At 41.3% G+C, this 27307-nt stretch overlaps 1 protein-coding gene across 4 annotated transcripts; it reads left to right on the top strand.

Moving 5' to 3' along the window:
- CAPRIN1 (cell cycle associated protein 1) lies at positions 1 to 27307 on the top strand. 4 transcript variants are annotated; one of them, XM_088057270.1, is made up of 19 exons: positions 7 to 198; positions 531 to 714; positions 9146 to 9208; positions 10360 to 10446; positions 12047 to 12285; positions 12403 to 12485; positions 13504 to 13641; positions 14214 to 14266; positions 14352 to 14438; positions 18801 to 18956; positions 19038 to 19146; positions 19572 to 19633; positions 20994 to 21104; positions 21629 to 21778; positions 21936 to 22086; positions 22750 to 22944; positions 23929 to 24029; positions 24433 to 24496; positions 25092 to 27307. In XM_088057270.1, the coding sequence occupies exons 2-19, from the start codon at positions 535 to 537 to the stop codon at positions 25154 to 25156; spliced, it is 2094 nt and encodes a 697-aa protein (XP_087913396.1). In that variant the 5' UTR covers positions 7 to 198; positions 531 to 534; the 3' UTR covers positions 25157 to 27307. The 4 variants fall into 4 exon arrangements, with proteins under 4 accessions (XP_087913397.1, XP_087913396.1, XP_005531831.1 ...); XM_005531774.3 differs by having other exon boundaries at positions 509 to 714; XM_088057271.1 differs by lacking the exon at positions 14352 to 14438 and having other exon boundaries at positions 1 to 198; positions 509 to 714.

The raw sequence follows: 27307 nt of genomic DNA, 5'->3' as shown, positions 1-27307 counted from the left end.
CGCGCGTTCCCGCGCCGCCTCGCCTCTACGCGCCGGCGTGCGCGCCGCCGCTCCCTCCCTCTCTCTCTCTCTATCTCTCTCTCTCCCGTGGTAGCAGGAGCAGCGCGGGCGGCGGGGCTGGAGTGTGGCTGAGGCGGCCATTCCTACAGAGCGAGAGAGAGCGCAGCGTGTCCCCCCCCGGGCTCAGTCGCTCACAGGGTGAGGAGGGCGGCGCGGCCCCTCCGGACACCCCGACCGGGGCAGGGGGGGAAGGGGAGCGTGAAGGGAAAATGACCGTTGGGCGCGAGGCGGCCGCGCGGTCACGTGACCGCTGCCTCGCGCGCGCCGAGGGAGGGGCAGGTTGGGGGGGGGGGGGGCTCCGCGGCGCGCGCGCCGGGGCAGGTGCGGCTCGTGCGCGCGCGGCCGCGTGCGCGCTCCCGCGCGTCGCCGCCGTCCGCGCTCCACCCGCGACGCGCCCGCCGCTCTCTCCGCTCTTGTCTCTCTCCCGCCCTCCCTCCCTCCTTCACAGAGATGCCCTCGGCTACCAACAGCACCATGGCGAGCAGCACCACCGGCAGTAGCACCGGCAAAGCGGGACCGGGCAGCGAGGCTGCCCCGGCGGCGGCGGCCCCGCAGGCGGCGGCGGGTGTGAACATCACCACAGTGCAGACCGAGGCCATGAAGCAGATCCTGGGGGTGATCGATAAGAAGCTGCGCAACCTGGAGAAGAAAAAGGTGATCCTCACGTCCCCTCAGACCCCCAGCCCACCCCGGGTGCCCACCCGCCTTGTCCTCCGCCTTCCGGCCACCCCTGCCCCCGGGCCGGTCCGGCCTGTTTCCCTTCCGCTCCCTTGTGCCGGGCCCTCTGCTGAGCCCTCCCGGGTTGTTCCCGGCGTGGCCCCCAGAGGCCGCCTGCTGGAAGGTTCCAGAAGGGCGAGCGCCGCTCCCCCGGCCTGTCCCCTTCCCCTCCCGGGGTACCCCTGCGGCATCCCCGGCCGCCTTCCAGTCGCTTCGGGACCCGGCCCGGTTTTCCCCCGGCCCGTGGAGCAGAGCCCGGAGGGGTCGCGGCTGCCGGCCCCCCTTGGACCATGCTTCTTGGAGCCCCCTCGGCAGCGCCGCTCCCTTCCCCTTCCCCCTCCTTCCGCCTTTTGTTCCCCGCGGCGGGGCCTTTCCCAGCCGCGCCATCCTGTGGATCGGCTCCCCACATCCCCGCTCCGTGCGGTGGCCGGAGCGCGCCCGGTGCCCCTGCCCGGCGGAGCGGGCGGGAAGAGGCTGCGGTGCCCCCGGTGCCGGGCACATGGACGCGGAGCTGTAACATGGCGGCGGCCCGGCCTCCCCGGCGGAGCTCATTGTGCCGCCCGCACAAAGCCGGGGCCACCCCGCCCCAGTGTCACCGCTCGCTTTCCATCGCCCTAAGCTCAACTCTTTGGGAGCCTGAGCCCAGCTGGAAGCGGCCTTTCACGGGTTATTTTTAGAAAGAGCAGCCACTCAATCCGTGGTGCTTGGACGGTTCGAGTTGTGGCACAGGAGGAAAAGGGTGTCGTGGTTACTCTTGGCGTGTTTTGCACCCTCTTGGTGGTGGCAGATTAAGCTTCACAGGGCTTTACAATCTCCAGAGCATGAAGCGTCCCTCAGAAAGAGAACTAATACATAGCCTCAAGGCTTGCCTCAAAACACCACAGTGCTGAGCTAAAATTACTGAAAAATTATTTGTTTGTTCCAGAGCCCTAAATATGTTTTTATTTTTAGAAGTCAATAAGCACAATAACTTTTCTACTATTTTTTTTAACTGGCACTTTTAATCATATTCATAGTGTTCAATATTGTATAAGGTGGAAATATTCCCAGTAAATTAGTCCGTACAGGTGGGTTGTAAAGGGAAGAAGCTGTGCTCTATCTGTAAGTAATAAGCTGTGTACCAATAATATACTGTGTAAATACACTGTACAGTGTAGCTTCTCAATTCAAAACTGGGTGTGGGATTTTCCTGGTTTTTAAAAATGACATTGCAAAAAGCAGCAAGCCAGGACCTTTTAGGTAAGTTTTAGAATCAGAGGAGCTGTTCTTTCATGTCTGTTGCGTGTAGACAGGACAAGATGTCTGTCTTAAACTTGGCATTAATACACAGGAGTATCTGCACAACCAGTACTGGTCCTCAACTCTAGAGAGTAGATCTTTCTGTCTTTAGTTGTTCCAATACAAAAAAATTGTTTGAAATTTAGCTGTTGTACACAAAAGTCCTCTGAAAATATTTTATGGTGTTAAAAATGTGCATTTTAAAAACCAAAATTAACAGGTGACTATTCTGACCTCTTCTGTACTTGGGAGCAATTGGGAGGATAAAGCGTAGTATTACTGCTGTGAGGGTCCTTGGGAGCAATGTTTTTATTTACCTTTAAATAATTTGCACCTAATTTACATTTGCCTTAGCCATTCCATTCTATTTGAGTGGGGTTTTAGTGTTGTACCATGTGAATAGAGGGGACAAAGTGCCCTTTTTTTTTCTGGACATGGCTTTTGTTGGAAGATCTTCCATGAAAATTACTAAAAGCATTTATTTTTTGAATACTGTCTGCTGGGCAGTGTGGGCTTAAAGAAAAGGCAAGGGTTGGGGCTTAAAAAGGAAAAGCTCTGTGTTGTCTCTCACTGATGAATTAAAGTTCAAAGATTCCTAAGTCTTAATGGGCTGAAGTTCTGAAACTTGCTGAAGGAGGACTCATAAGCACTACAAAAGTCATGAGAGAAATGGGTTTTGGTGTATTAAAGCAGAGAAACTCATTTGTGGGCTTGAGCCTCTCCCTTGGTGGGGGAATCAAGAGTTCCGTAGTAAATAATAAAGCCCTTTAATAAAGGGAGCATTACATGCTTTGTGTCTTAAAACAAAGCTCATTGTACACATCAGGATTTCCTTATATTTTGCATCTTTGGATTAAAATATATTTTTAATTTTTCCAACCATCCAGAAAGTAAAATTGTGCTGGATACTGCACAGACAGAAGTGGGTGAGAAATCTCAATGGGAACTTGTGCTTAGTTGGACAGTTAATCCTTTCTTTGTCAGCAGCTGCTAATGAAGGCTGGTAGAGATGATTTTCAGAGCTTTGTGTCACAGAATGAACACAAAAATAGACACATTTCTGAAGGATGAAAAACGATTGCTCTGGAAGAGGTACCATATTAGGTTTTAAATAAGAGGAGTGTGCAGCTTTTAGTAGAGGAAATGTCACTCTTCATGAAGAAATCTGAATTTTTGGAGTGAAGTTTGTCATGTTTACCTCTAAATGCAGAGGATAAAAGAATGTCATTACTGGAATCCAAATTGAAATAATATTTGTAACTTCGGTCTATACTATTTTGAATGCTTCTGCATAAACTAAAAATACTGGATTATTAGTTAGACTTTCATTTTCTTTTCCTCAGTGTGACCTCATTTGGCAGAATGAGTATTGCTTGTGTTAAAAGGGACTGGGATAAATTGAATTGCTGTTCAGAAATGGATATGAAAACATGGCCTGAAAGCATCTGTGTTCCCTTCATCCCTTTGTATGTGGAAGAGATAGGAATGCTATCCTCTGTTCTTAGATGACAAGATATTTGTGTGTGCATAGAAAGGGGTAACTAAAGGCGTGTTTTCTCTCTGGGACCTTCAGATGAGCAACTTGAGTCTATGTTGACATGCTTAGTTAATTTAAAAGTTGCCTGGACTCCTCCAGATGTTTGTCAGGTGTCCGGGATTAGAATCCTGCCAGCTCTTCATGTTCCCTAGGAGAAAATATTTCACCTTCAGTTTCTTCTTTTCCCTGGCTCTTCCGGCTTTTGGTTTTAGAGGGGAAAAGCCTTTCCAAATTTTAAGCCAATTGAATGTAGATCAAACTTCGCTTTTGTTTCAGGGCTGAATGAAAAAAAAACCAGTTATTTTTGCTTTCAACTTGTGTAATAGAGCATGAGCCATGTAAGACCAGTTCTTCAAAAAAATGTTCTGCCAAAGGGGCAAAATTATTAATTTGTTAACATGTGGGTTAGGGGATGGGCAGATGTTCACAGGGTAACATGTGAGCTTAAAACCTTGATGTGAGCTTGGTGTCTGGAATTGGAAAGATGGCACATATTGCCTGTGCCTGGTAACTTGAGCTGCTGTCACTTCATCAGCTTGTCTGAGTTTCCTCCTGAGTGTAACCCTGGCTGGGGTGCAGAAGGAGCAGTTCACAGGCGCGGCTGTCCTTGCTGCACAAGAGCTCACATGGAACAGCAGATGGACATTTGAAGTTGGTGTGATTTGGTTCAGTAAAATGTTGGATTTCCCATGGGAAACAGGAACTTGTAGTAAAAGCTAGGATCAGTTTTCCATTCTGGTAGCAGGAAGTTTGAAGCTGCCCATGGGTAGCAGGTCTCAGTGCTGTTGTCCATTATTTGGGCCACATGGATGTTCCAGGCTTGTGAGTGGCTCCAGAACCTCTCCTTGCAAGGCTTGGTTTGAAATTTATCTTTGAGTATTTAACATGATTTTGGAACAAATCATAAAATTAATTTCAGATGGTGTATTTAAAACCTGAATTTTTCCTTGAAACCTCTCTTAGTAGGAATTTTGGATATCAAGCTTCAGGTCTGAAAACCCAAGCAGTTTATCTGTGAAATTATGTGGTTGGTGCTTTGAGGTTTCAGCCTGGTCAGTTTTGGTTTTAACTGGTTATTGTAGAATAGGGATTGTGTCACAGTGTTTTCAGTTAACTGAATGCATGATAAGTCCAAGGAGCTGTGAAACAAACTCTAGTTTCAGTTTTTCAGATGCTGCTTTGCAGTTTGGATCATGGTTTTTGTTTCAGAAGAAAAAGACACAGAGAATGTGTTGGGAGAGACACATCTGTGTTCTAGAATTCACTTGTAAAAGTGAAGTTGAAGAAAGATTATGTGTAGAGCAAAATCCAGGTCTCCTACAGTGTATTCAACTTCCCTGTAAATTCACAATGTTTCTGTAGGAAACTACAGATCAGCTGTGTGGTGTTGATTTGGAAAGAACATCTCTGTGCAGTCACCAAAACTTAGGGTCCCACTCCTCTGTGACTTAATTCTGGTTACTGAAAAAGCTTTTTTTCCCTTTGGGGTTAGCTGATCATGAAACTGCAGTCTCAGAATTGATGTGTCCTTGTTATTTGTTTAAAAGCTAATACATTTTGCAGATATTTTTTTCTAAACCATCAAATGTCCCAGACTGTGGGGAATAACCCACCAATCAGAATAGTTACAACTGCTATTCCAAAAATAAATTCCAAAAATAAATTTACAAGTCAATAGAAGACTTGTAAATGTTTTGTGTTCTTGAGTATTGGTGTTACTGTATCCTTCCAGCTTCCTGGTTCCAGTTCAGGACTGAAACAGCTTCTAAGGACCATTTGGTTTTGAGAGATTCTGAACTTCCTTGCTAAGTGTTTTACCTTTTTAATTTGTTGTTTGGGGTTTTTTGCCTGGTTGGTTTTTTGGGTTTTTTTTGTTTGGTGTTTTTTGTTTGGTTTTTTTTTTTAGGAAATAGAAGACTGGTTTTGGATTGTGGGGTTTTTTGGTCATTTCTGGGCAGTTTTTGCTGCAAAGCTGTGAATGAGTGTGAAGGTGATGGTAGAGGGCAGGCAAATTACAATGCAGAAGTGTAAAACAGGTTAATAAACTTTTAATTTGTAACTTGGCATTTATTTGGCATCAGTGCAAACTGTGTTACACAGCTGTTTTAAATTTTGGATTATCTTAATTGCTTTTGTGATGTCAGAATCATTCATTCAGTTTTTGAGATACCTCAGGAAGCAGACTTGGAATGTCCTTTCCATCTTTTCTTACCTTCTAGTAGAGTTTGAACTAAGGTTTACTCCAGCTGTTCACAGAGGTTACCTTGTGCCCTTGTTGTGCACACTTGTGCTGCTGTAATTGGTAGAACCATAGCACTGAAATTATCTGGTTAAATATAGAGCCTCCCTCCTGCTCCTGACCCCCTTTTTTAAGGGTTATTTTTAATCTGATGATTCCAGTGATCCAGTTTGTAGCATAGCACTGGAAGTGATGGTTCAGTGGTCAGGCATTTCTAAAACCAGTGTTGGTTTGGAAGGTTATGCTATGTAACTGCATTTTTTTGTTTCCACTTCAGGATATTTTTGAGAAAATTCAGAGAAGGTAAAGAGAGCTGTCTATTGCTGCAGTAAAGTAACTCGATTTTGGATTCCTATTAAAGTAAAATCCAGGGCATACTTAAGCAATGAATACCACAGTCCCAAGCTCACAACAGGAGCTTGTTCATGGTGCTTTTTCCTCAGGAAACTCCAAAATATTTCAGGTATCTAAGTTGAAGAAGCTGAAGCAGAGTGGCTTGCTGCCTGCAGGACTGGGAGCTGCTGACTCATGAGCTGTTGAATACACAATTCGTGTGCTCACTTTGCCACTGGATTATTTTTTTTCTGCTGGTTTGCATTTCATGCTTGGAGGTCTCTGTCTGCGAGGAGTGAGGGTGAAGTTGTGGAAAGGGGGGTAAGATGAGGAGAGTCTTCCCCCTCTTGCAGACACTGCAGTAGGTTCCTGAGCAGGAATTTCACTGCAGTTGTTTTACAGCTCTAGTGCTGCTCTTGGATTGCTGTTACTTGACAGTTCATTTTAAAAAGGAAGGCATTTTACTTAATATTTCTGTGTAATGCGGCTTTGGATCTTAGAAGTGTCTTTGTGATGATAGAAAAATGCTTACTTGGCAGTCAGAAGCTTTGTGGTAACATTTAACTAGATGCACATTGGCTTGTCCTCTGCATTGCAGCTGACAGGGCTTTCCTTCCTCTGTTTTTACCTTCCCAGTAGGAATATTTTTAAAGAAGTAAATGTGAAGACAAGTAACTTTTCTTCTTTTCCTAAATAAAAGAGACATATTACCCTTGGCTTTTTAGTTGGATAAAAATAAGCAAAGCATTTACATTAGATTACAAATATTCTTAGACCTTATCCTTGACCATTCAAGAAAAAGCTTGTGCATTGTTCAGTATGTTACTGTAATATCTTAATCTGAAAGGACCAGCCATGCATGGAAAATGTATCCAGGAAAAATTGTAGTTATTTAGGATATTTTTGTCTCTTTCTTCCCTTGTGCCATCAGCCACCAAAATGGATTCTGTGAGTGCTTCACAGTGTAATTTTGCAATATATGTTTACTTCAACAAAGTCAAACAAAGTAGTGTTCTGGAATACAGTGTTCCACCCAGTTTGTTTCATTGTTGTTGTTTATGGGTTTGTGTTGGAAACAGGATCACAAGAGTTTGTTTTAATGCATTTTTGTAGACCCTGTTCAAGCTGGCTTGTGTTTGCAGTCTATTTACTGAACAGCCTCACAAACAATTGCATCAGGGTGACCAAGGGAATTGTAATCTGCAGCAGGGGAGCTGGTGACTTGAGCAAGTAGGAACTTCCTTTGAAATTTCCATGTCTGCAAAACTGCTTTGCTTTAGGATTTCAGCCATCGGAAGTGTGGGTTGACCTGGCTTTGCGCTGGGGCGTTGCAGTGGTTCGGCTCTTTTACCTCCCTGTTGGCTTCACAGCTCAGCCACATCTCCCAAATCAAGAGACTGTCCTGTGATTGTCCAAGCATGGACATCTTGAGATCAGGAGGAAGGAGAGTAATCTGACCTTACTTCCTGTTGAGATAGATTTGCAGCGTGCCAGATGCTCTCCAGGGCTACATTTTTGATCTGTTATGAACCATGGCTGCTGCATTTAACAACAGTTAGCATGTAGTTTCTGTCCCCAGCATGAAATTCCCAGTGATACATTTTTGGAGCTCTGCAAGTTCTTGCTTTGACTTTGCCTATATCATTGCTGACTCTGATACACTGGCAGGTGAAGTAGTTAAATATTCTGTGTGACCTGGAGGATTTGCAAAGATCCAAACTGTGGGCACCAAAAGTGACATCAAAAGGACTAAGCCTCACAGGGGTGATTTGGTTTCAGGAAGTAATGGTGGGCATCAAATACATCCTTTGATGGGCATCCTTTGGAAGAGGAGCTTGCCTGGTAAACTCTTCCACAGACTTTGATCTTTCCAAAAAGTCTGAGACTGAGCATAGAACTATGTTCAATTAACTAGAAAAATATAAGTAAAGTATTTTAACTAAAAGTCTGGAACAAAGAGTAACAGCAACCAAACAAGGTCTCAGTGGCAAATGTAAACCCTGAGACAGTGGTGTCATCAGGGTTTTGATTCTTTGACATTCAAAATTAAGTGTTCTCCTGCTTTTCATGTTTTGTTATCCTAGATGGGGAAGATAATTGTTAAGGATTCATTTTAATAACTATTAAAATTAGATAAAGGTAAATTTCATTCAAAATACAGTAATTTGTGATCATGCAGAAATGGTGAAAACAGTTTAACAATTAGATGTGTTGTCCTTACAGGCTTTGCTTCCTTTTGAAGACCGTTTCTAGTTAGTCTTGGAATCTGTCACTGGGGCACACAGGAGTTTACCTGCTTTTGGCTGATGCCATTCTTGTGGCATGGTTTTCTGTTTAAGCAGATGAGAAAACTCAGCCTGCTGAAAAGTAGCCTAATGATTCTTTTTTCAATTTCTTATGTGGAAAAAAAATCCTAATGCTATTGAACAAAACTATTTTAGAGCTATTAATATGAATTGTGTTGGTGGGCATTCTTGCACAGAGGATTAGAAACTGTTTGAAATTCTTTATAACTATCTTAAATGATGGAGCTATGGAGAATTACAGTTCTGAATCTTAATAGCATTAACAGTGGGGGTTTGTAGTCAGGTTTTTGGTATTGTAGTAATTAAGTGGTGATGATGATCTCTACCTCAGCCCTCAGTTCAGCTCTCTGGTGTTTGGACTGAAGGAAATGTGCACTGAGAGTGCTTTTCCCCTTGGGAGAAGTATGAATTTCCTTGGAAATTCCAACTAGCCATGAAGTCATTGTAATAACCAAATAAACAAGATCAAAATATTACCCTCTTGGGAAAATACTTACGTTTTAACCCAGAAGACAGTTTTTCTCATGTACTCTTCTACAGGACAGTTACGTGCTTCTGTAACATGTTGCAGTCTCTGTACTGCAATATTGCAGTGACTAATTTTGTTAGCACAAGTAGAAAAAAGCTTTAAACTGATTTTTGCCTCTTCATAACAGCATTTTTCTTTTGTTTCAGAGCAAACTTGATGATTATCAGGAACGAATGAACAAGGGAGAACGTCTGAATCAAGATCAACTGGTAAAAACAACCAAAAAATCCTAACCAAATCTCTGTTAAATTGCTTTGTTATCTGTGGTGAGGAGTTTTGTGCTGCCTCTTTCCTTACTGGGGCTGTAAAAGTAGGTTATTGTAGAGCTTGATTTAGCAGCAGTTTTGCAGTTGTAGTAAATAAAAAGCAAGTATCAATTTAAATTCAGTTTTATGATGCAAACATGCACATTGATAATTCAGGAGATTACCAGATGCTCAGTAATTAACTGTGTTTCGTTTTTGATTTTTAACACGAAGAAAATGAAGGAAAAAAACGTACTATCCAACTATTGCAGCTGCTGACACTTAAAAGAGTGAGCTGCTTCCCTTGGATGATTTCATCTTCACTGTGGTGGTTCTGTGCCACCTGAAAACTGAAGTATCACAGCTCTGTGTATTTTTATGTTGTAATGGCCTATTGTGAAGATAAACTACAATAGAGAACTGACATCGTGGTGAGGGGGGAAGCACATGGTTTTCATGAAGCCTGACTACCAGGCTTGATAAAAATCTTACTAGTTTGGAGAAGTCCATTTTTTGTCACAGAAGGAATATAAATGTCTCATCCATATCCTTCTGATTTGATTATGAGTTGATGTAATTTCTCAGTACTACCAGATAAGTTGAGGAATTTGGTTTGTTTGGTGCAGATCAGAGTATTAGGCTTAAGAAGACAGCAAAAGCAAAGATTTCCAGAGAAGGGGACATTATGCTCTATATATTCTGATTTTGGCTTTGACTGGAGATAACAATCCATTTAATTCTCAAATTCTTGAGCAGTTCTGACTTGCCAGATTGTTCTTGTCCCCCATTTTCCCAGTTGTTAATTAGTTTTTGTCAGGAACTGGCTATAGCCAAGCATGAAACCAGTCCATCATTCATGTGAGCACATAAAGGCATCTTTTTATATATGTTTAGCATATATAAAGAAACTGGAGGCCCCAAGGACATACAGGTCTGATATCTGGGCCAGTGAAAATCTGAATTTGCCTTAACATAGTTGCATGTTTTCAATTAATCCATTCAGGGATGCTGTGTCTCACTTCAGAACTACAAAATGTGGGAATTTGTTGGAAGCATATATTCTGTTCTGTTGCTGATGGTTTACATTTGTGGTCTTTCTGGGTTTTTTTTTTAAGGATGCGGTGTCAAAATACCAGGAAGTGACAAATAATCTGGAATTTGCTAAGGAACTGCAGAGGAGTTTTATGGCTCTGAGCCAAGATGTAAGTAAAGATCAAGCTTTGTGGGTTGTCCAAGCACTTTAAACTCTTCCACTGAGGCAGTAGTCACCTCTGTTTACAGGGGTGAATTGTCCTTGATTTCTTGTATGGTTGACTGTTTCCTTGTATTCTTCATATTAGTTGATGTCAGTTTTTCTGAAGAATTTCTGCTGTACTACGTAAATGTATGGAAACAAGAATAATGTAATTTTCTGACACAGCACAAGTGTTGAAAACAGTGATCACAGACCTGGTCATTCATGCAACATTAAAGATGGTCACTTGCTGCCATTGGTAACATTTTCTTAAATGGATTTCGTAGAGTTTTCATTTCTTAATAATACAATATGAAACTACATTGTGGGACAATTAATATTATTTTTTAAAAGGTAAATTAACTGGATGCTACAAAATAGGTAGTCTTTTGGGTTGGTGTTTTGTCATGATGCAGAATAATCGAGAATTAAATTCTAAACATTTGAGAGTTCTGGAAAGAGGAGCAGCATTGGAGGAACTGGTTGAGTAGTGGATGTTAATACAGCTGACTGCTTTAAGGAATGTATTTAGCTTGTGAACAGGCTGAGATAATTTGAAAGGCAGCAGCATCCTTGTGTTATAAACTGCTTTCCATGTTGGTTGTGGCTGTAAATTTGTAGGACTAAGCCAACCTGTTTCTTTATTTTCTGGCATCACAGTTCCATCTGTGTTTATGAAATGTTGTAATGGAGAACGTACTTTTCTGGACCAGTCTGTTTTGAAGTGTTTCCCTGGTCAGCTGACTGCTAAAAGAAGCCAGTGAATGCAGGAGTACCAGACTGATGCTCTGCTTTCAAACTTGGTTGCAGTTTTTTCCTGACTGGAGTTAGTTGATTTTAAGATACATCTTAGATTTTTAAAAATGAAATTTAGATGTTTCAAGTGAGACAGTTGTCATCACAATAGATTTTTTTTGAGGAGAATATTAAATTTCCAGAGTGAACCAGCTGAACTTGGGGTGCTGGATGCTTGGATTAAGATGAAGAGTGGAAGAAACACCATGTAGGTTCAGAGTGGTTCTGCGTTTAGACCTGTCTTGTGGAAGGTTCTCTGCACAGTACAGGGCTGCTGATAATATGTCATCCTCTCCCTCCCTGCATCTGTGCTCCTCACAATGGGAATGCTGCAGTGCATGCACACGTTTGTTCCCTGGGGTATCTGACTGGAGAACTCATGTCCAAGAATTTTTTTAAACCCTTTTTTGAACTCACTGATACTGTCTATCTCCCCAGCCTTTCACAGCAAAACATTCCATGAGTTCCCTCCCATGGTGTGTGAAAAAACAGAGTACTTTTGTTTATCTGTATTAAACTAATCTCCTGGTAGTTCCAATGAATCCATCCTACTATTATGGGATATAGTGAATAACCTCTCTGTTCCTGCTCTCTGTTTGGCCAGTGTGAAAAATCTGGATCACTTAAACCTTTCCAAAGGAAGAACCCAACACTTGGGCTCTGATCTTGCCCAGTGGAAGAACTCAACACTTAGGCTATTCCCTTGGCTTCCTCTGTACCTTTTCTTAGCAATTAAAGACATTTCCAAACCTTTTCCTTTGGGTCCATTCCAGATCCAGAAAACTATAAAGAAGACAGCTCGTAGGGAGCAGCTGATGCGAGAGGAGGCTGAGCAGAAGCGTTTAAAGACTGTTCTGGAGCTGCAGTTTATTCTGGAAAAGTTGGGGGATGATGAAGTACGCAGCGACCTCAAACAAGGATCCAACGGGGTGCCAGTGCTGACGGAGGAGGAACTGACAATGCTGGATGAGTTTTATAAGCTGGTTTACCCTGAACGAGACATGAACATCAGGTAGGTAGGGTTACAGCTAAGTGCTCCTCTTTCTAATTGCCAGTCAGTTAAAAATGTATTTAGTATGATAATTTAAAGACTCCATAAGAAATTAACTCTTATTAATTAAATTTTAAGGTTGAATGAGCAGTATGAGCAAGCATCTGTTCACCTGTGGGACTTGCTGGAAGGGAAGGAAAAACCAGTTTGTGGAACAACCTGTAAGTACAGTCTCTGCGTGAAGAGACAGCACACTGAATTTGTGCCTGAACTAAAACACACATTTGATGTAAGAGAACTTGGGCAGTTAATTATCTCTGAGTTCTTAGAGGAACTACTTTTTCTGAGATCTTAGCTGGACAGTAACAGTGACTTGTGAAGTTTCTACTTGGTGTGTATATTTTTTTTTATACTGGCTCAGCATTACTCAGTTTTGAAGCTCAGTCTATTCCTGCTATTTCAGCAGTACTATGCTGCTGGTGCTCAGTAACAGTTCTTTGTTTTCTGCAAACCTGGGTGTGAACAAGTGGCAGTGTGATACATACACTGGTATGACCTTCCTCAGTGGGATGTTCTCTCCCCCTTAGCTCCTGCAAAGTGTTGTGGTTTTGTCCTGTTCTCATTGATTAACTGTAGATCAGGGTGTGACCATGCCAGCCAGACTGCCTTTTTATGGAAATAATTCCCAAATACCTGGGCCTAGGCAGCCAGTAATGCTGCTTCGCCAGTGGGGCTGATGTCTTTTGGGTTGAGATACCCCAGCATTCATCTGAGGCACTGAGGACAAGTGTTCTTTGCTTACAAAGGCTAGAGCAACTTCACGGGAAGAAAACCTTCATAAATCACATGGTACCTGTACAGATTTATTTTTATTGACAATTGTTTTGGAAGAAGTAGTCTTACAGTAATGGTTTTAAGTAATAGGAATAAAAGCCTAGTAATTAAATTCATAAATTTGACCTCACTGTGAAGTGCTGCACAAAGCTTCTGAAGAGTTATATGTACTCTTAAGATCCTTCTTGCCCTTTAGATTTTTCTCAATCACCGTGGGTTATTTATGAATTTATTGACTGTGAGCCCATTAAGAGAAGAAATCCTGGTCCAGTAGTGGTCATAGACTGGTTTGGGACATCTTCCCAGAAAAAGGGTCATAAAATGTACATGCAATCTTTGAGGGAAGGAAGGAGAAGATGATGAGGACTGAGGTGGTGCTAATGTTTCCCTGTTCCGTTTTCCCAGATAAAGCACTGAAGGAAGTTGTTGAACGGATTCTTCAGACCAGTTACTTTGACAGCACCCACAACCACCAGAATGGGCTGTGTGAGGAAGAGGAGGCAGCACCTGCACCTGCAGTAGAAGACACTGCAGCAGAGGCTGGTGAGAAGGGGAAGATGCCTTGGATGGACAACATGTTTGTGTTATTCCGTCTTGTCTCTGCAGTCCTCAGAGTGATTAAATTGCAAATGCAATGTTTGTCTCTAAGTACTGATACCATCCAAGATGAAAGTTCTGACTGCCTGAGGCTTTTTCCATTTTTCAGTGGTTCCCACCAGTTTAAGCTATGTTAGAGCAGTTTCTGAAGCAGACAGTGAGATTACATTCTTAAGAAACTTGGGAATGTTGTATCGAATTTTAAGACAACTCAGAACATTTTTCACTTTTGTGAAGAAGGTGTAGCTGAGTATAACTCTTCCTAGTGAGAATTTAATCTTTTTTTTCCTTTTCAATTAAAAACTCTGAGAATATTTGTTATTACTAATTATCTGTTAGTAATAGATGACAAAGATGACATGACATTTCTTCTGGGTTCTGAGACACAAGATTTTCTTATCTAACTTTGTATCTTCTAGGTCTATAACATGAGTGTGGTTGGGGTATTTTTTGTTAGTGCTTTGGGTTTGGTTTATTTGGCTTTTTCCACATAAATCGTTTATTTCTTTTTCTTCCAGAACCTGATCCAGCAGAAGAATTTACTGAACCAACTGAAGTTGAATCAACCGAGGTATTATTCACTGAAAGACTGTCATTTTGTATACCTTCAATGCCACTTACTTTTACTTTCATACCCTTTCTTATTTTTATTTTAGTATGTAAACAGACAATTCATGGCAGAGACTCAGTTCAGCAGTAGTGAGAAGGAACAGGTAGATGAGTGGACAGTTGAAACGGTTGAGGTAAGATCTTGTGTACTGCAGGTAAAATTGCAATCCCTGTTTCTGCTGGCTCACAATTCCTGATAGGTTTTAGTATTGCATCCCTTCTCCCCCAATATATAAAAGAACACGTATATTTAAATAGGCTTGGACTCACTACTGGATTCTTTAATTACATACTTAGCTCAGGAGTACTTAAAATAAAAAGCAATAAAACCTATTTAGTTTGCCTAAGTTTGCAGAGAACTTGCTTTTCTTCATTAGTGGCTTGCTTGGGAAAACAGGGCTTAAAAGTCTTTTGCTTAAAAAGACTTTAAAGACTTTTTTTTTTTAAGTCTTTTTTTCTTTTTGAGAACTTAGCTGCAAATGTAGAGCTTGAAAGTTTATCTACCCAGCTGCTGAGAGTGTGGTGTAGTTGTACTTTCATTAAGCAGGTCCCCGGAGAGGGAGCTGAAAATGAGTAACTCAGCTAATACCAACTCCACATTGCTTGCGTGCATCATTTGATGTTAAAATATGCTTGTATGTACGTCTCTGCTTCCCAGAACTACAGTTCTTCAAGTATCTCACTTGTTACTACTTGGCACTTGAGTGGCTGTTCACTTGTGGTGTTTGTGGTGCACTGGTGTTGGGATTCATTCCCAGTTCGGTGATTTGCACTGAGATTTTGCTATGTGTACAAGTCCGTGATTTTACTGCACTGGAATTTGTGGTCCTCCTGTATGGGAAAGGACAAGCCCCCCCCTTTTGGTATGCTGGAGCTAGAGTTGTGTCTGTCTGTTAAAAACAAGTATGAGAAGCTTCTTTCAGGTGCTGGAGAGTTAATTTTTCATTTATTTTAGCCTTCTGCAGCAGCAAATTGCAGATGGTCAGGTTTGTAGACTTTCTTGGTGCCTTTGGGCTGTTTTTAAGTGTAGGAGTGGAGTAAGTGTTCATCATCTTGTGAAGTGCTGAAAAAACAGCAGCTGTTTGATCTGATAAATCAATCTGGCTGATTTTACATTGAGTCTGGCTAAAATTCCTGTTTTACAGTGTTGAAGACTGCTAAGAGATTTAATAATACTAAGGATGAATGTGAAGCTTCTAAAACTAAGTAGACAGTTTTGCTGTGTATGTGAAGGAGTTTGGTAGTTTCTTGTCAAAGTATTTAATTTCATTACTTAAAGAAACCTTTAAATTATCACTGCTACTCCCTGCTACTGAATGTGTTTTTTAAATTATCATTAAAAACTGAAGAAACCCTCCAAACCCACACACTTGGTTGGAGTATTCTTAGAAGGCACAGCATTTTAAGATTAATGATTGATTTCCTTCAGTTATACCCATTTTATATCTGTGTTTCTGTCAAGTGTCCAGAATGGTTCAGTTCTCTATAGTTCTTAATATAAGGAGTATGGATGAAGATGTAATTCAGGCTGTAGTTCGGTATCACACAGATTTCAGAAACTCAGCCTTTCCTAGTCAGCTGAATCTGGAATTGGATCAGCTTTGCTTTCATAGGACAATACAAAGAATGTCTGCTTTAATTGCCCTTTCTGTCCCAATATCTTGGACATGGTAGAAAGGAATAATTTAGAAAAAATTGAAGCCTTTTTCTTCATAATAAAGAACTTCATTTTCTCAGCTTTAACACAAAAAAAGGGAAATTGAGAATATCTGTCTGTAAAATTATTCTTCCTGGCACCACAATCTCATTACTCAGGAGAATGCAGCTGAATGGTGCTTTGGTAAGATCATGACACAGAATGTACCCTGATAGCCATGAATTTTGAAATCTGAAAGAAAATGTTTGCTCAGAAGATCTCCATAATTGTTCACAAAACGGGAGGATATCATAAACGCCTCTCTTTCAGTAACCCTCAAGTAGATAAGATACAATCAGGATTTGTTTGTAGTTTGGGAAGTGATGATGTCTTCACAAGGATGTTTTTTTGTATGCTCCTTCCATAAGTTTTAAAATAAATAATTTGCTTCTGAACTTGTGAACAAGTGTATTTGGATTGTATGATGATGTAATTTTGGTGAATATGTCCTTTATTAGTAATATATTTATGGAGTTTTTTATTGCTGTTTTGTGGGGTGTAAATTTTTTTAACTTCTTTTGTAATTAGTGCCTGAGTCTGGTTGTACAGAAACTTCTCTGTGTGTTAGATTGTGGAACTTTGGTTGGATGGATTTTGTGTAGAATTGAAAAATGTTCTCAGACTGACAAAATACAAGTTCATTCTATTGGATTGTGGTGTCATTAAACTTGTGGTTTTACCTTCCCTCCTCTTTTTTCCCTGTCTCCTGTCAGTCTCCTTGCATTGTGTCTGGCATTTTTGCCTGCTGACAAGTTGAACTTGCCTCACACAACTTGTAATGTGTTCAGTTGTTTCATCTTGCTGTGGTTGTACTCGGTCAGAGTACCTAGCAGTGCTAATAAGGCTGAAGGAATAGGTCCTAAACTGTTCCTTTAGACAACAAAAGAGGAATATTGAAAAAGATAATGTAAAACATGAAATACCATATGAAATTACTGCTGTACTATTTATGAAAAAGGAAGACATTGGATATTTTTATCACTGTTGTGTATTCTTGATGATTCTATTGGCTTCTCCTTTTTTCTTGAAGATACTGAATTGTTGTGAATGACTTAGACTTCATAAATTGAGTGGTAGTGCTCAAATGATTGAGAGCACTTTTGGTAACAGTTTTGCAGGAGATGAGTAGCTGCTGGTTTTACCACCCAAGTTTTACCTAATGAAAGTGTGAAAGGCTTGCACATTTACTTCAATTTTTAAACTTCTTAATGTGCAGAAGGTCTTTATGTGTTCTCTACGTATTTTCGTCCACTCACAGGGCTTAATTCTTAATTTGGAAACAGTCCATAATGTGAAATTCAGGGACTGTTTGATAGACCAGAGTTGTGCTCAGTTTCCAGTGTGGACTGCTTCAGAGTGTATTTTTCATGGGAATTGTCAAATTGCCTCTATGTGGATTGCTACCAGTAATGATTTGGGTCTGGAGGGGATCTCAAAGAGGACTGTAGGTTGTGGTTAACTTTTAGTTTTGTTCAGATTTTGTTTGGGATTTGCTCAAGGAACAAGCCATTGGAGTTGATGAGGCAACTGCATGTGCAGAATGCTGTGGACAAACAAGACTTTGAAATCTGGGCAAGCAGTAGGGAATGCTGGAAGATGCTGTAGGTTTCTTTGAGAAATTAAAAAGAAATGTGCAGGCTTTGATGGTGGATAGTGGCAGTGTGAGGCTTAAAGTTCAGACCTTTGTTATAGGACTGGTTTGTGAATTGTCATGACTGCTGTACAGAAATCTGTCTTCTGCAGTTCTAAGAAGAAGAAATCAGGTATTTTACATTGATATTTTGAACTTTCAGGTGCCTGTATGGTAATTTATATCCTGTGTAACAAAGTTTTAAGGCTTAGCTGTTTATCTGGAATGTTAGTAATATTAGAAGCTCATTGAAATAAAGAAGTAGGGATAAGAGACTGGTATTTTTTAAGGGCATTTGTTGACATTGAAAATGGCACTTGTGGATTATGGGAGCTGCCTAAAGAGCTGGTTAGGGACTGGTTAGGACCATCAAAGTGTAGCTTGACCATCTTCGTTGCTGTCTGTTTTCTAACTATTTGCTGATGGATCTTTGAGAGGTGCCCATGTCCAGCTTTGCTGGTTGCTCTGCTGTCTGATCAGGTGCTATCTTAAAGCCCATTGCAGTTTGTGCCTTTGTTGGTGTTTGCCACTTTGGGATATGTATGGTAAATCTGAGCTGTCTTGCCCACCCTGACCTGTGCTTCTGCTTCTAGGCTTCTGGTGTCCCCTCACGATGCTGTCTTGCAGTCCTTGTCATGCAGTCTGCCTGCTGTTCTTGAGACAGTAAATCAGGAAGCTAGGATTACAGTGGCTGTGAAAATTGAGCACTGTAGCACTATAAAGTGTTTAGAAAGACCAAGAATTTTTACTCCACTTATATTTACCAAAAAGCTATGAGAAAATAATTGTTCCCCATTTGTGCATATTTCTGAAGCTTACTCTTCCCAAACTTCCTTTAAATTTCCAAATGGTGATAAATTGTTGTCTCAAACCCTGCTCTAAGAAACTCCATGTAATATTGAACAAATACTTTTTTCATGGGGAAAAGAGTAGATGGAGAGAGAAAAAAGACCAGAGTGTGAACTCTGTAATCCTGTGAGTGCTTAGTTGAGTAGCTGGCCACCAGTACTGACCTGTCTGTAGGATGTGATACTGTCCTTCAACATCACTACAGCAATTCCATCATCCATAACCAGTTAGGCAATAGGCAGAAATGCTAAGAACTCCCAAGTCACTTGAGTGCAGTGCTGCCTTGAGCTGAAATTGCAGTTGGTTGTTGTCTCTTGTTAGGTTGTAAATTCCCTGCAGCAACAGACACAGGCGACGTCTCCTCCCGTCCCAGAACCTCATACGCTCACTGCTGTGGCTCAGGCAGACCCCTTGGTCAGGAGACAGCGAGTACAGGACCTCATGGCACAGATGCAGGGCCCCTACAACTTCATGCAGGTATTTCTGTACTTCAAACATTCATATGTTTAACCCACAGCAGTGTGAATTTGATTTTTACTATTTTTTTTTTTCCCCCAGGACTCGATGCTGGAATTTGAGAACCAAACACTTGATCCTGCCATTGTATCTGCACAGCCCATGAACCCAGCACAGAGTTTGGACATGCCCCAAATGGTTTGCCCTCCAGGTTTGTAATGGTAAATCAGAAATACTGGGGAAGCCTGTAAATCATCTCTTAGAAATGCTTCAGTTGCAGCTACATAGTAGAAGGGTCACCACAAGCAATAGTAAAATCCTGTTATAGTGTTTTTCTCAGAAATGTGATTTTACTGTTTTTAGACTTCCAGTTCTCAGTTGCGTATAGGTTTTGCTTGGAATTATGGAACATCTAAAGCTTCTTATAGATTTTGCTTTGGATTATTTTAGACAAGTAGAAAAAATGTTTTTTTGTATGGAAACATGAGTTGGTAATTTGAGTATAGCTTTGCCATGCTTAAGGCTTCATCATCTTCATGATGATCAGCTTTCACATAAGTGCTCAGAGAAGATAATAATGCTGTTCTGTTAAAGGTTTTATTTTACTATGTAATAAGTGAAATTATTTTCCTCCAGTTCATGCTGAGTCAAGACTTGCCCAGCCTACCCAAGTTCCTGTGCAACCAGAAGCTACACAGGTAAAATGTTCAGTGAATTCTGGTTCAGATTTGAGTTTGGTATTAGGCCTGATTGGAGTCATAAAAGGATTTATTTCCTGACTACATGAGAAACTCTTAAAAAAAGCTGAAGTTCCAATTTTGGGAAATAGGTGATATCCATTGTTGCTTACAAGCATTATTAGTTCCTAGTTTCATTCTCTGCAGGCACTGCAAATTTCCAGTAATGGGAAGCAGGCAGTTTGTTACTTACTTGCAGCAGAAATACCAAAACCACTTGGTTCCAGGGCAGTCTGTGTCTGTTCAAGTGAGTGTCAGGGCACAAGTAGATCTCATGCATATAGACTTTGTGTTCTGTTTGGTTATTCTCAGTTGCTTTCTTGGATTGGGATTTTTTCCTGGAGTTGTAGAGCAGTCAGCGTGAGTTGAATGCTGTTTTCAGCTGAGCTTTAAGTGGGATCTCCTAAACTTGCTTCTGCACTGTATAAATGAAGTAGTCACTTTCTTGTTAAGGTGTTTTCAGTAGTCTGATGATTAAAGAAGTTCTTCATTTTGTGTTAAGCATGTGTGGCATCTCTGAGGACTCTGCTGGTCTCAGTAATGGGTCTGATCCCTGTAGGTATTTGCAAACCAAAGAAAATAATCTGGATAGATGATGGATCTCACAGTACAGGCAGTATAAATTGCTTCCTTTGGCTTGTCTGGATTAGGTCTGCAAGGTTTAAGTTACTCATTTTTATAGAAAGAGGAGTAAGGGGATTATTTCTTGGGTTTCCTCTGTATGTACCTCCAGAAGTGCTGGTGTTATCCACAGTTTTGTTGTCTTGTAGGAGTAGACTGATATTTTTGGGCAGAGGGTTTTTCTCTGCCTAGTTTTTATTTTAGTGTTCAGTGATGTCTGACTTAATCCAGTAGATTTTTTTTTTTTCTTATTTCTCTTGCCTCAATTGGTGCTGTCAGTGATTCTCTTGAGGATCTTGCAAGCAGTAGCTAAACTTCCTCTTGACTTTGGAACATTCCAGTGTGATGTGAACACCCCCATCAGTTGTTATGCATTGCCTCTTAAACCTCTTAAGCCTTTAATGCAAAGTGCTCTGCTTTGCTGGCTGGGCTTTTCCCTGGGCTCTCTGTGTGAGAGCAGAGCTTGTAAAATGTAAAATTCAGGCCATTGGAAGCCAGCCCTTGTCCACTTGCATTTGAGCTTGGAGCTCTGTCATGTTAGAATGTTGGTGCTTAAAAAGTAATTAATTTGTACTGGTTGGAAGATCTGCTGGCTCACAGACTAGAGAATACCATCCATTCCAGAGTCCTCTGATACTTTTTACAAAAGTCTGTGTGAGCGTCAGCTGACTTTTGGGGGCTTTGGGGTTTATTTTGTCAGGTTCCCTTGGTTTCTTCTACAAGTGAGGGATATACAGCTTCCCAACCCATGTATCAGCCTTCTCACACAGCAGAGCAACGGCCACAGAAAGAATCAATTGACCAGATTCAGGCAAGTCAGGTTTCACAGGGGTGGGAAGAACTCTGACTGCAGGTGGCATCAAATGCTAGTCTATGTTTCTTCATAAATAACATAATTTTTAGTTGATAGGGGTGCTTCAATTCCCTTTAATTTCAAAATTCTGAGCCTGCCTGTGACCAGTATGTCCTCCACAGCAAGACTTTTCATTTGGCAACTTGTTTGTTTAGTTGGATGCAGCATGCCAACATCAGCATGGGAGCATCAGTGTTGTTGGCTTAGGAAATGGGATTTATTTTTTCACAGCAGTTAGCCTGGAAACTTCATTTCCCCCTTCTTGTTTTTTCTAGCTGTGTTTCAAGTTAATTGAGGGAGAAGATGTTTAGGTTTTTCCTCTCATTATGTTGTTGTGAATGAGGCTGTTGAGCTGAAGTAGAAAACAGTCATTAGTAGAGGTGAAGCCTGAGGCATTGCCACTCTTTTTTAAGTAAAGTTTTTGAAGTTAAAAGTTTTGGTACCTCAAGAGCTGCTAAAATGTTGTTTGTTTTAACTGCTAGGCTTCCATGTCCTTGAATGCAGACCAGACCCCATCCTCATCATCACTTCCCACTGCATCCCAGCCACAGGTGTTCCAGGCTGGCTCCAGCAAGCCTTTGCATAGCAGCGGAATCAATGTCAATGCAGCTCCATTCCAATCCATGCAAACAGTGAGTAGGAAATCAATACTGGATCCCTTTGGTTTGGTACTCCTTCCTTGTGGTGGACTCAGTTGTGTAGCTACATAGGATAGTCTTTGGTTATTCACATTTCTAGGACTTTGATGCTTCCTTACAGAGCTGTAAAACTGAATTTCTGCTCTTACAGGTATTCAACATGAATGCACCTGTTCCTCCTGTGAATGAGCCAGAAACCCTTAAGCAGCAAAACCAGTACCAGGCCAGCTACAACCAGAGTTTCTCCAATCAACCTCACCAAGTAGAACAATCAGATCTCCAGCAAGAACAACTCCAGACAGGTAAAATTCTGGTAGCCCTGGTAGAGCAGGTGATAGTCCGTGAAGTCCTAGAGGATGGAGCAAAGCATGTCGCAGGTTCCCTTGGAAACCTTTTCCCTGAGTTGTTACTCTGTCTGTGTTTGAATATACAACAGGGACTGAAATTCAGTATCTCTCTTCAGCTGTTAAGCCACTTGACTGAGGTTTATGTGGGTTTAAAAAACCAAAATATCAACAGGATTATTCTGAAGATGCAAGCACTGGGTGAAGTAGTGGCTCAGCTGATATTAAGGTTGCTTATAAAAAACAGTGCAATTTGAGGTGACATTTTGTAGAGGAAATAGTAAGTCAGAATTGAGAGCAAATATGAGTTGCTTCCACAGTTTTGATGTCACAAAGGCCTGGAATCTTGCACTGAAAACAGAGAGGAGTTGTTCAAATTCAGCAGGCAAAATGCTTTCCAGGTTAGCAACTTGAAAAAGTAGAAGTCTATGTCCAGAGCTGTTTCTTTTTCAGCAGTGCCTTCACTTTCCACTGCAGTGCTAGCAAGTACTGGATGTGGAATAAGGAGAAAGGGCCTCTTCCTTTTCTTCTGTAATAGAATGTTGGGTTTGAAGAGAGATATGTGGGAACATAAAGTAATCCAGACTTTTATACTTCTTTTTCCCCCTGATTGCCCTGCAGTGGTTGGTACCTACCACGGTTCCCCGGACCAGAGTCATCAAGTGGCAGGAAACCACCAGCAGCCTCCACAGCAGAACACTGGATTTCCCAGGAACAGCCAGCCTTACTACAACAGCCGAGGGGTATCCCGGGGGGGATCCCGCGGGGCCCGGGGCCTCATGAATGGTTACAGGGGCCCGGCAAATGGATTCAGAGGTGAGCAGCTCTGCAAAACACTCCCTGACCTCTGCTTGACCTGGGGGAACACCAGCTCGGGAGAGTGAGTGTTAAACTGACCTGCTGTTGTGAGACTGGGGTAGTATCCCTGTGACACTGTGAAACTTGTAGTGAAAATGTTATTGGTTGTAGGTAAGCAACTTAAGTGTGTTTGGACCTGTGTTACAATACAATATTAAACACCTACTGCAAGTACAAGCAAATGCAGAAGTATCCACCCATCAAGCAAGGACTTTGGCTGCCCATTGATATTTCAAAAATGATTTTTGTTTTTACAGTGTATTTTATAGTTCTGTGTTTCATCAGAATGAGAATAGGTCTGGCTTACATAGAAGTACAAGAACACAAGAGCCCAGAAGTCACTAGGCCAAGGGAATTAACAGGAATGGAGGAATGGTACTGTAGTTCTGGGTACATATGAGAATATTCTTGATTCTTGAACCTTATGTGTGTGGCTGTCAGCATTACAAAGAGGTTTATGTTAGAATAGGACAGAGATTTCCTTGTCAGGTGTTCTGGGATTACTTATGCACATAGGCACCATCTTCCATGTTCTCTTCCCCTCCTGTGGCTGGGGAGTAGAGAAGAAATCTGTGTAATAAAAATACAGCTGACAGGAGTGTGAATGCAGTAATCACAGCTGGGACATTTAGATCCTACCTGGGATCATGCTTAGCTCCAGACTGAATGCTCTGTAAGTCAAATCACAGGTTACTCTGAGAAACGCACTGAACTCTGTCTCCTCCCAATCCTTACTAGGTGTTCATTCTCATTTTTTGTAATGTATTACCCCGATGTTGGAGACATTTTGCTTGACTTGCAGGTAAACAGCCCTTGATAAAGGGATGAGATTTTAAGGTTTAGGTAAAATGCTGTTATTGCTTTTCTTTCTGTAGTAGCAGAAGGTCAAGTATTAAGTGCAACTTTGATTTCCAAGTGAAAGACTTGTGCCCTGTTCCGTAGGGGGATATGATGGCTACCGTCCTTCCTTTTCCAACACTCCGAACAGTGGCTACACACAGCCCCAGTTCAATGCTCCTCGAGATTACTCAAACTACCAGAGGGTAAGCCACCAGTGGGGAGGGGAATGCCTGTCTAAAGCACTCAGAGCTGTTAGTGACAACTTCTTCTGGGACTTCTTTTGTTGCTCAGGAAGATAGACTACCTCTGCGTAGTCTGGAAAAGTTGAACACTAAATGCATCTATCTATATTTCTTAGTTATATTGAGCAACACGTCCTGTAACTGGAGACAGTATTTGTCACTGCACATTTTATTCCGGCTCCTAGGCAGTAGTGGAAGTAAGAATTACTTTTTTGAAGTTTATTCCAAACTAATAAAATGTTGCACGTTGAAGTTACAGTTGTTTTGTCAGTGCATATTGTTCTAAAAGGTCCTTACTTTGCTGGCAATTAACAACAGAATGCCCAGGTTTTATGTTGTAACTATTTTAATTTATTTGCTTCAGGATGGGTATCAACAAAATTTCAAACGTGGCTCTGGACAAAGTGGACCTCGGGGAGCTCCTAGAGGTAATTTCCTTAGTAGCAAATAATTCATTTGGGTTTAGTGGAAGTTTGAGCCAGTTTTTAAAGTTCTGCACTTTCAAAGCAACCTCACTCCTTACTCAGCAGCTCACAATTAAGAATAAGCTGACTTTGCTCTGACCTCATAGGTGACCCTCCTGACTTGATTTACTGGGATTCTGTGAACTGGTGGAGGAAGTTAGCTGTTAAATGGAGGAATTCTTGGAAAAGAAGTTGAAGCAGCAGTTGCTGTTGACATTTAGATATATCAGAACTACCTAACTGTCTTCTATTAATGAAAGCCTTAGGAAACAAACTTGACAGACGTAATGAGGCTGTAGTTAAGCTTCTAAATTCTATTTTCATCACTATTTCCTCAGGTCTTTTTCTTAGTACATTTTTGGTGATGAGACTCTGTTGTGTCTTAGTGCAGACATTGCCATGAGTGCTTTGTTCAGTACAACATTGGGCTGTGCTGAAGCTGAGAGTGTGTTTTGGGAAGCACAACAAAGTGTGACTGAGATCAGACCAGAAGATTTAGGGTTATTTTTAAACTAACCAGATTTCCTGCAGAATTCAAGCCCCTTTTTTTGTTTTCTAGGTCGTGGAGGGCCCCCCAGACCAAACAGAGGGATGCCTCAGATGAACGCTCAGCAAGTGAATTAAACACATTCACAGGATTCCATTCAACGCCAAAAACACGCTGGCCAGTGTACAATACATGTTACCAGAAGAGTTATTATCTATTTGTTCTCCCTTACAGGAAGTTTGTTGTAAAGGGACTATTTTCATTACCCATAATGACAGGACTACAGTTGCCAGCTTTATATTCCCTGGATATTGAAAGGAACAAAACCACGTTTACTCTGCATGTTCTGTCCTAAGCATCATCTTGAGCCTTGCACATGAGATTCAGATTCATCACCCTTGCTAAGAATAAAACAAAAAAGGCAATTTTCAGGGTGATCCAATCTCCATGGTTAACTGAAGTGGCAGGAAAAAGCAAAGACTCACTTCTGATATTTAAGTGATTTAACAGAATTCAGATAAAATCTGCAAATCCATAAAGATTTATACCACTGTGGTGGCAGTTCACAAAACTTAAATGTTCCCACGAAAAGATGGAAAAGGTGAAGTGTGGCTTGGTAGAACAACTGCATTTCAGCTTTTTCTTATTAGATCAAAGCACTGAACAGTTCAAAATGTGTAGTGATGCAATTGCCCTAAATAGACAGATGGGCTTAGAGGCAGTTTGTGACAAAAAAGAGGCACCCTTAGCTGCAGCACTCTTCATCACCAGGGCCCTGATTCCTGTGGCTAAGGAAGATAAGAGCGCTTTCATAACTGATAATGTAACTGTGTAACTATTTTTTTTTAGGAGACGAGGTGAAAAGAAAAAAAAAAACAAACTTTGATTTGGCACTTGGACAAAATTTTGCAACAAATCTTGAGCTATAATCTGGATGGCCACTGTATATTTGATGTGAAGTATTTAGATATCTCTTTGAAACACTTTTAAGTTTCTTTGATAGCAATGACTTTTGTAAGGATTGGTATTCTCTATCAATCCTTATGACTTGCACATTGTCTGTCACTAATACTTGACCTTGCTGTATTATCACCTAAATAACTGATGCCGGTACTGATGGAAATCCCTAATGGATAATCATAACACTTTTGGTCACATGTCCTTTTGTCTTTCCTGCAGCCTTGAAGGTTTTAAGAAATCTCAAATGCCCGCTGCTGCTGCCCTTCCAATTGCTATCTTTTGAAAAGCACCAGTCTGTGTTTGAGTTGATTTCCCCTTTTCAGGGAAATGACAGCCAGCAGTTAGAGTTCTAATGGTATAAGCAAGATAAATAAAACATGTTTATAAAAATTGTATCTTGGAACACTGGTTTTCAACGGCTGAAACAGATTCAATGTGATGGGGTGACATTTCATGAGGGTTTTTTTTTTTCTTTTTTTGTTTTTTTCCCTGATAGTCTGTTTTTCCTGACTAGATGTAAACCCTCCTCCTGTTTTTCTGGTTTTATTCTACTAGCTGTGACTTCTGGGAAACTTTACTTTTTGATGGACTTTTCCTTTTTTTTTTTTTTTCATCAAGGCAGCGATGTATGAAAGAAATGGCATAAGCCTAGAAGCTGGAAAATACCAAGTCTTATTCAAGTTTTACTGCATCTTTGTGGTATAATCTTCGGAAAAATCACTTGTGCCTGCCTTTTGCGCACATGCACTCTCTCTGCAGTGGGGAGAATATTTTGATAGCTGCCTCCATAGAGGTGTTGGTAGTTCTGTTGCGTTCTATAGCACGTGCAAGAAGAAAAGTGCTATATTCTATGTTAAGTATTGCTCATCAAATAATTCCTACCTGTGGAAAGGTGAAATTAAGGAACAGCTGTGTGGTGTTTAACTGTTCTGTACAAAACTGAAGGTTGTTTTCACTCAGAGGGTCGTTTCTACTTTGTATCACAACTGAACTTTCAGAACCTGCAGTCAGATACTTTGACTTCGTTGTGAAACAGTCTGGAACTCCATACAAATAGGTGGGATATCACTTTTCCATGTCCTGTGTGAAGAGCACAAATGTAAAATGTTTTCACTGCGGGAAGACCATATTCCACACCAGGCATCCTGAAACGGGGCTGATGTCTGGAAGCAGCAGTTTGAGTCAAGGCCTAGCACATTCCTAAACTGCAGTCCGGTGAGAAGTTGCTGTTCTGTGTCTTTTTTAGGAAGCTATTACTGAGATAATAGTCCCAACTGTTTTTTAACTGGAAAAAAAATAAAAAGACAAACCTTTTAATGTTGAACTGA

The sequence above is a fragment of the Pseudopodoces humilis genome, chromosome 7 (assembly GCF_049639895.1).
Source record: "Pseudopodoces humilis isolate 2021_Gansu_Grassland_sample_001 chromosome 7, ASM4963989v1, whole genome shotgun sequence".
Classification (NCBI taxonomy): Eukaryota; Metazoa; Chordata; class Aves; order Passeriformes; family Paridae; genus Pseudopodoces; species Pseudopodoces humilis.
This window is presented reverse-complemented; position numbering and strand designations above follow the sequence as displayed.

Coding starts and splice junctions, on each gene's coding strand:
- CAPRIN1 (XM_005531774.3), top strand. CDS start 511: ATGCCCTCGGCTACCAACAGCACCATGGCGAGCAGCACCACCGGCAGT. Junction 715..9,145: donor GCAACCTGGAGAAGAAAAAG/GTGATCCTCACG, acceptor CTTTTGTTTCAG/AGCAAACTTGATGATTATCA. Junction 21,105..21,628: donor AATCAATTGACCAGATTCAG/GCAAGTCAGGTT, acceptor TTTAACTGCTAG/GCTTCCATGTCCTTGAATGC.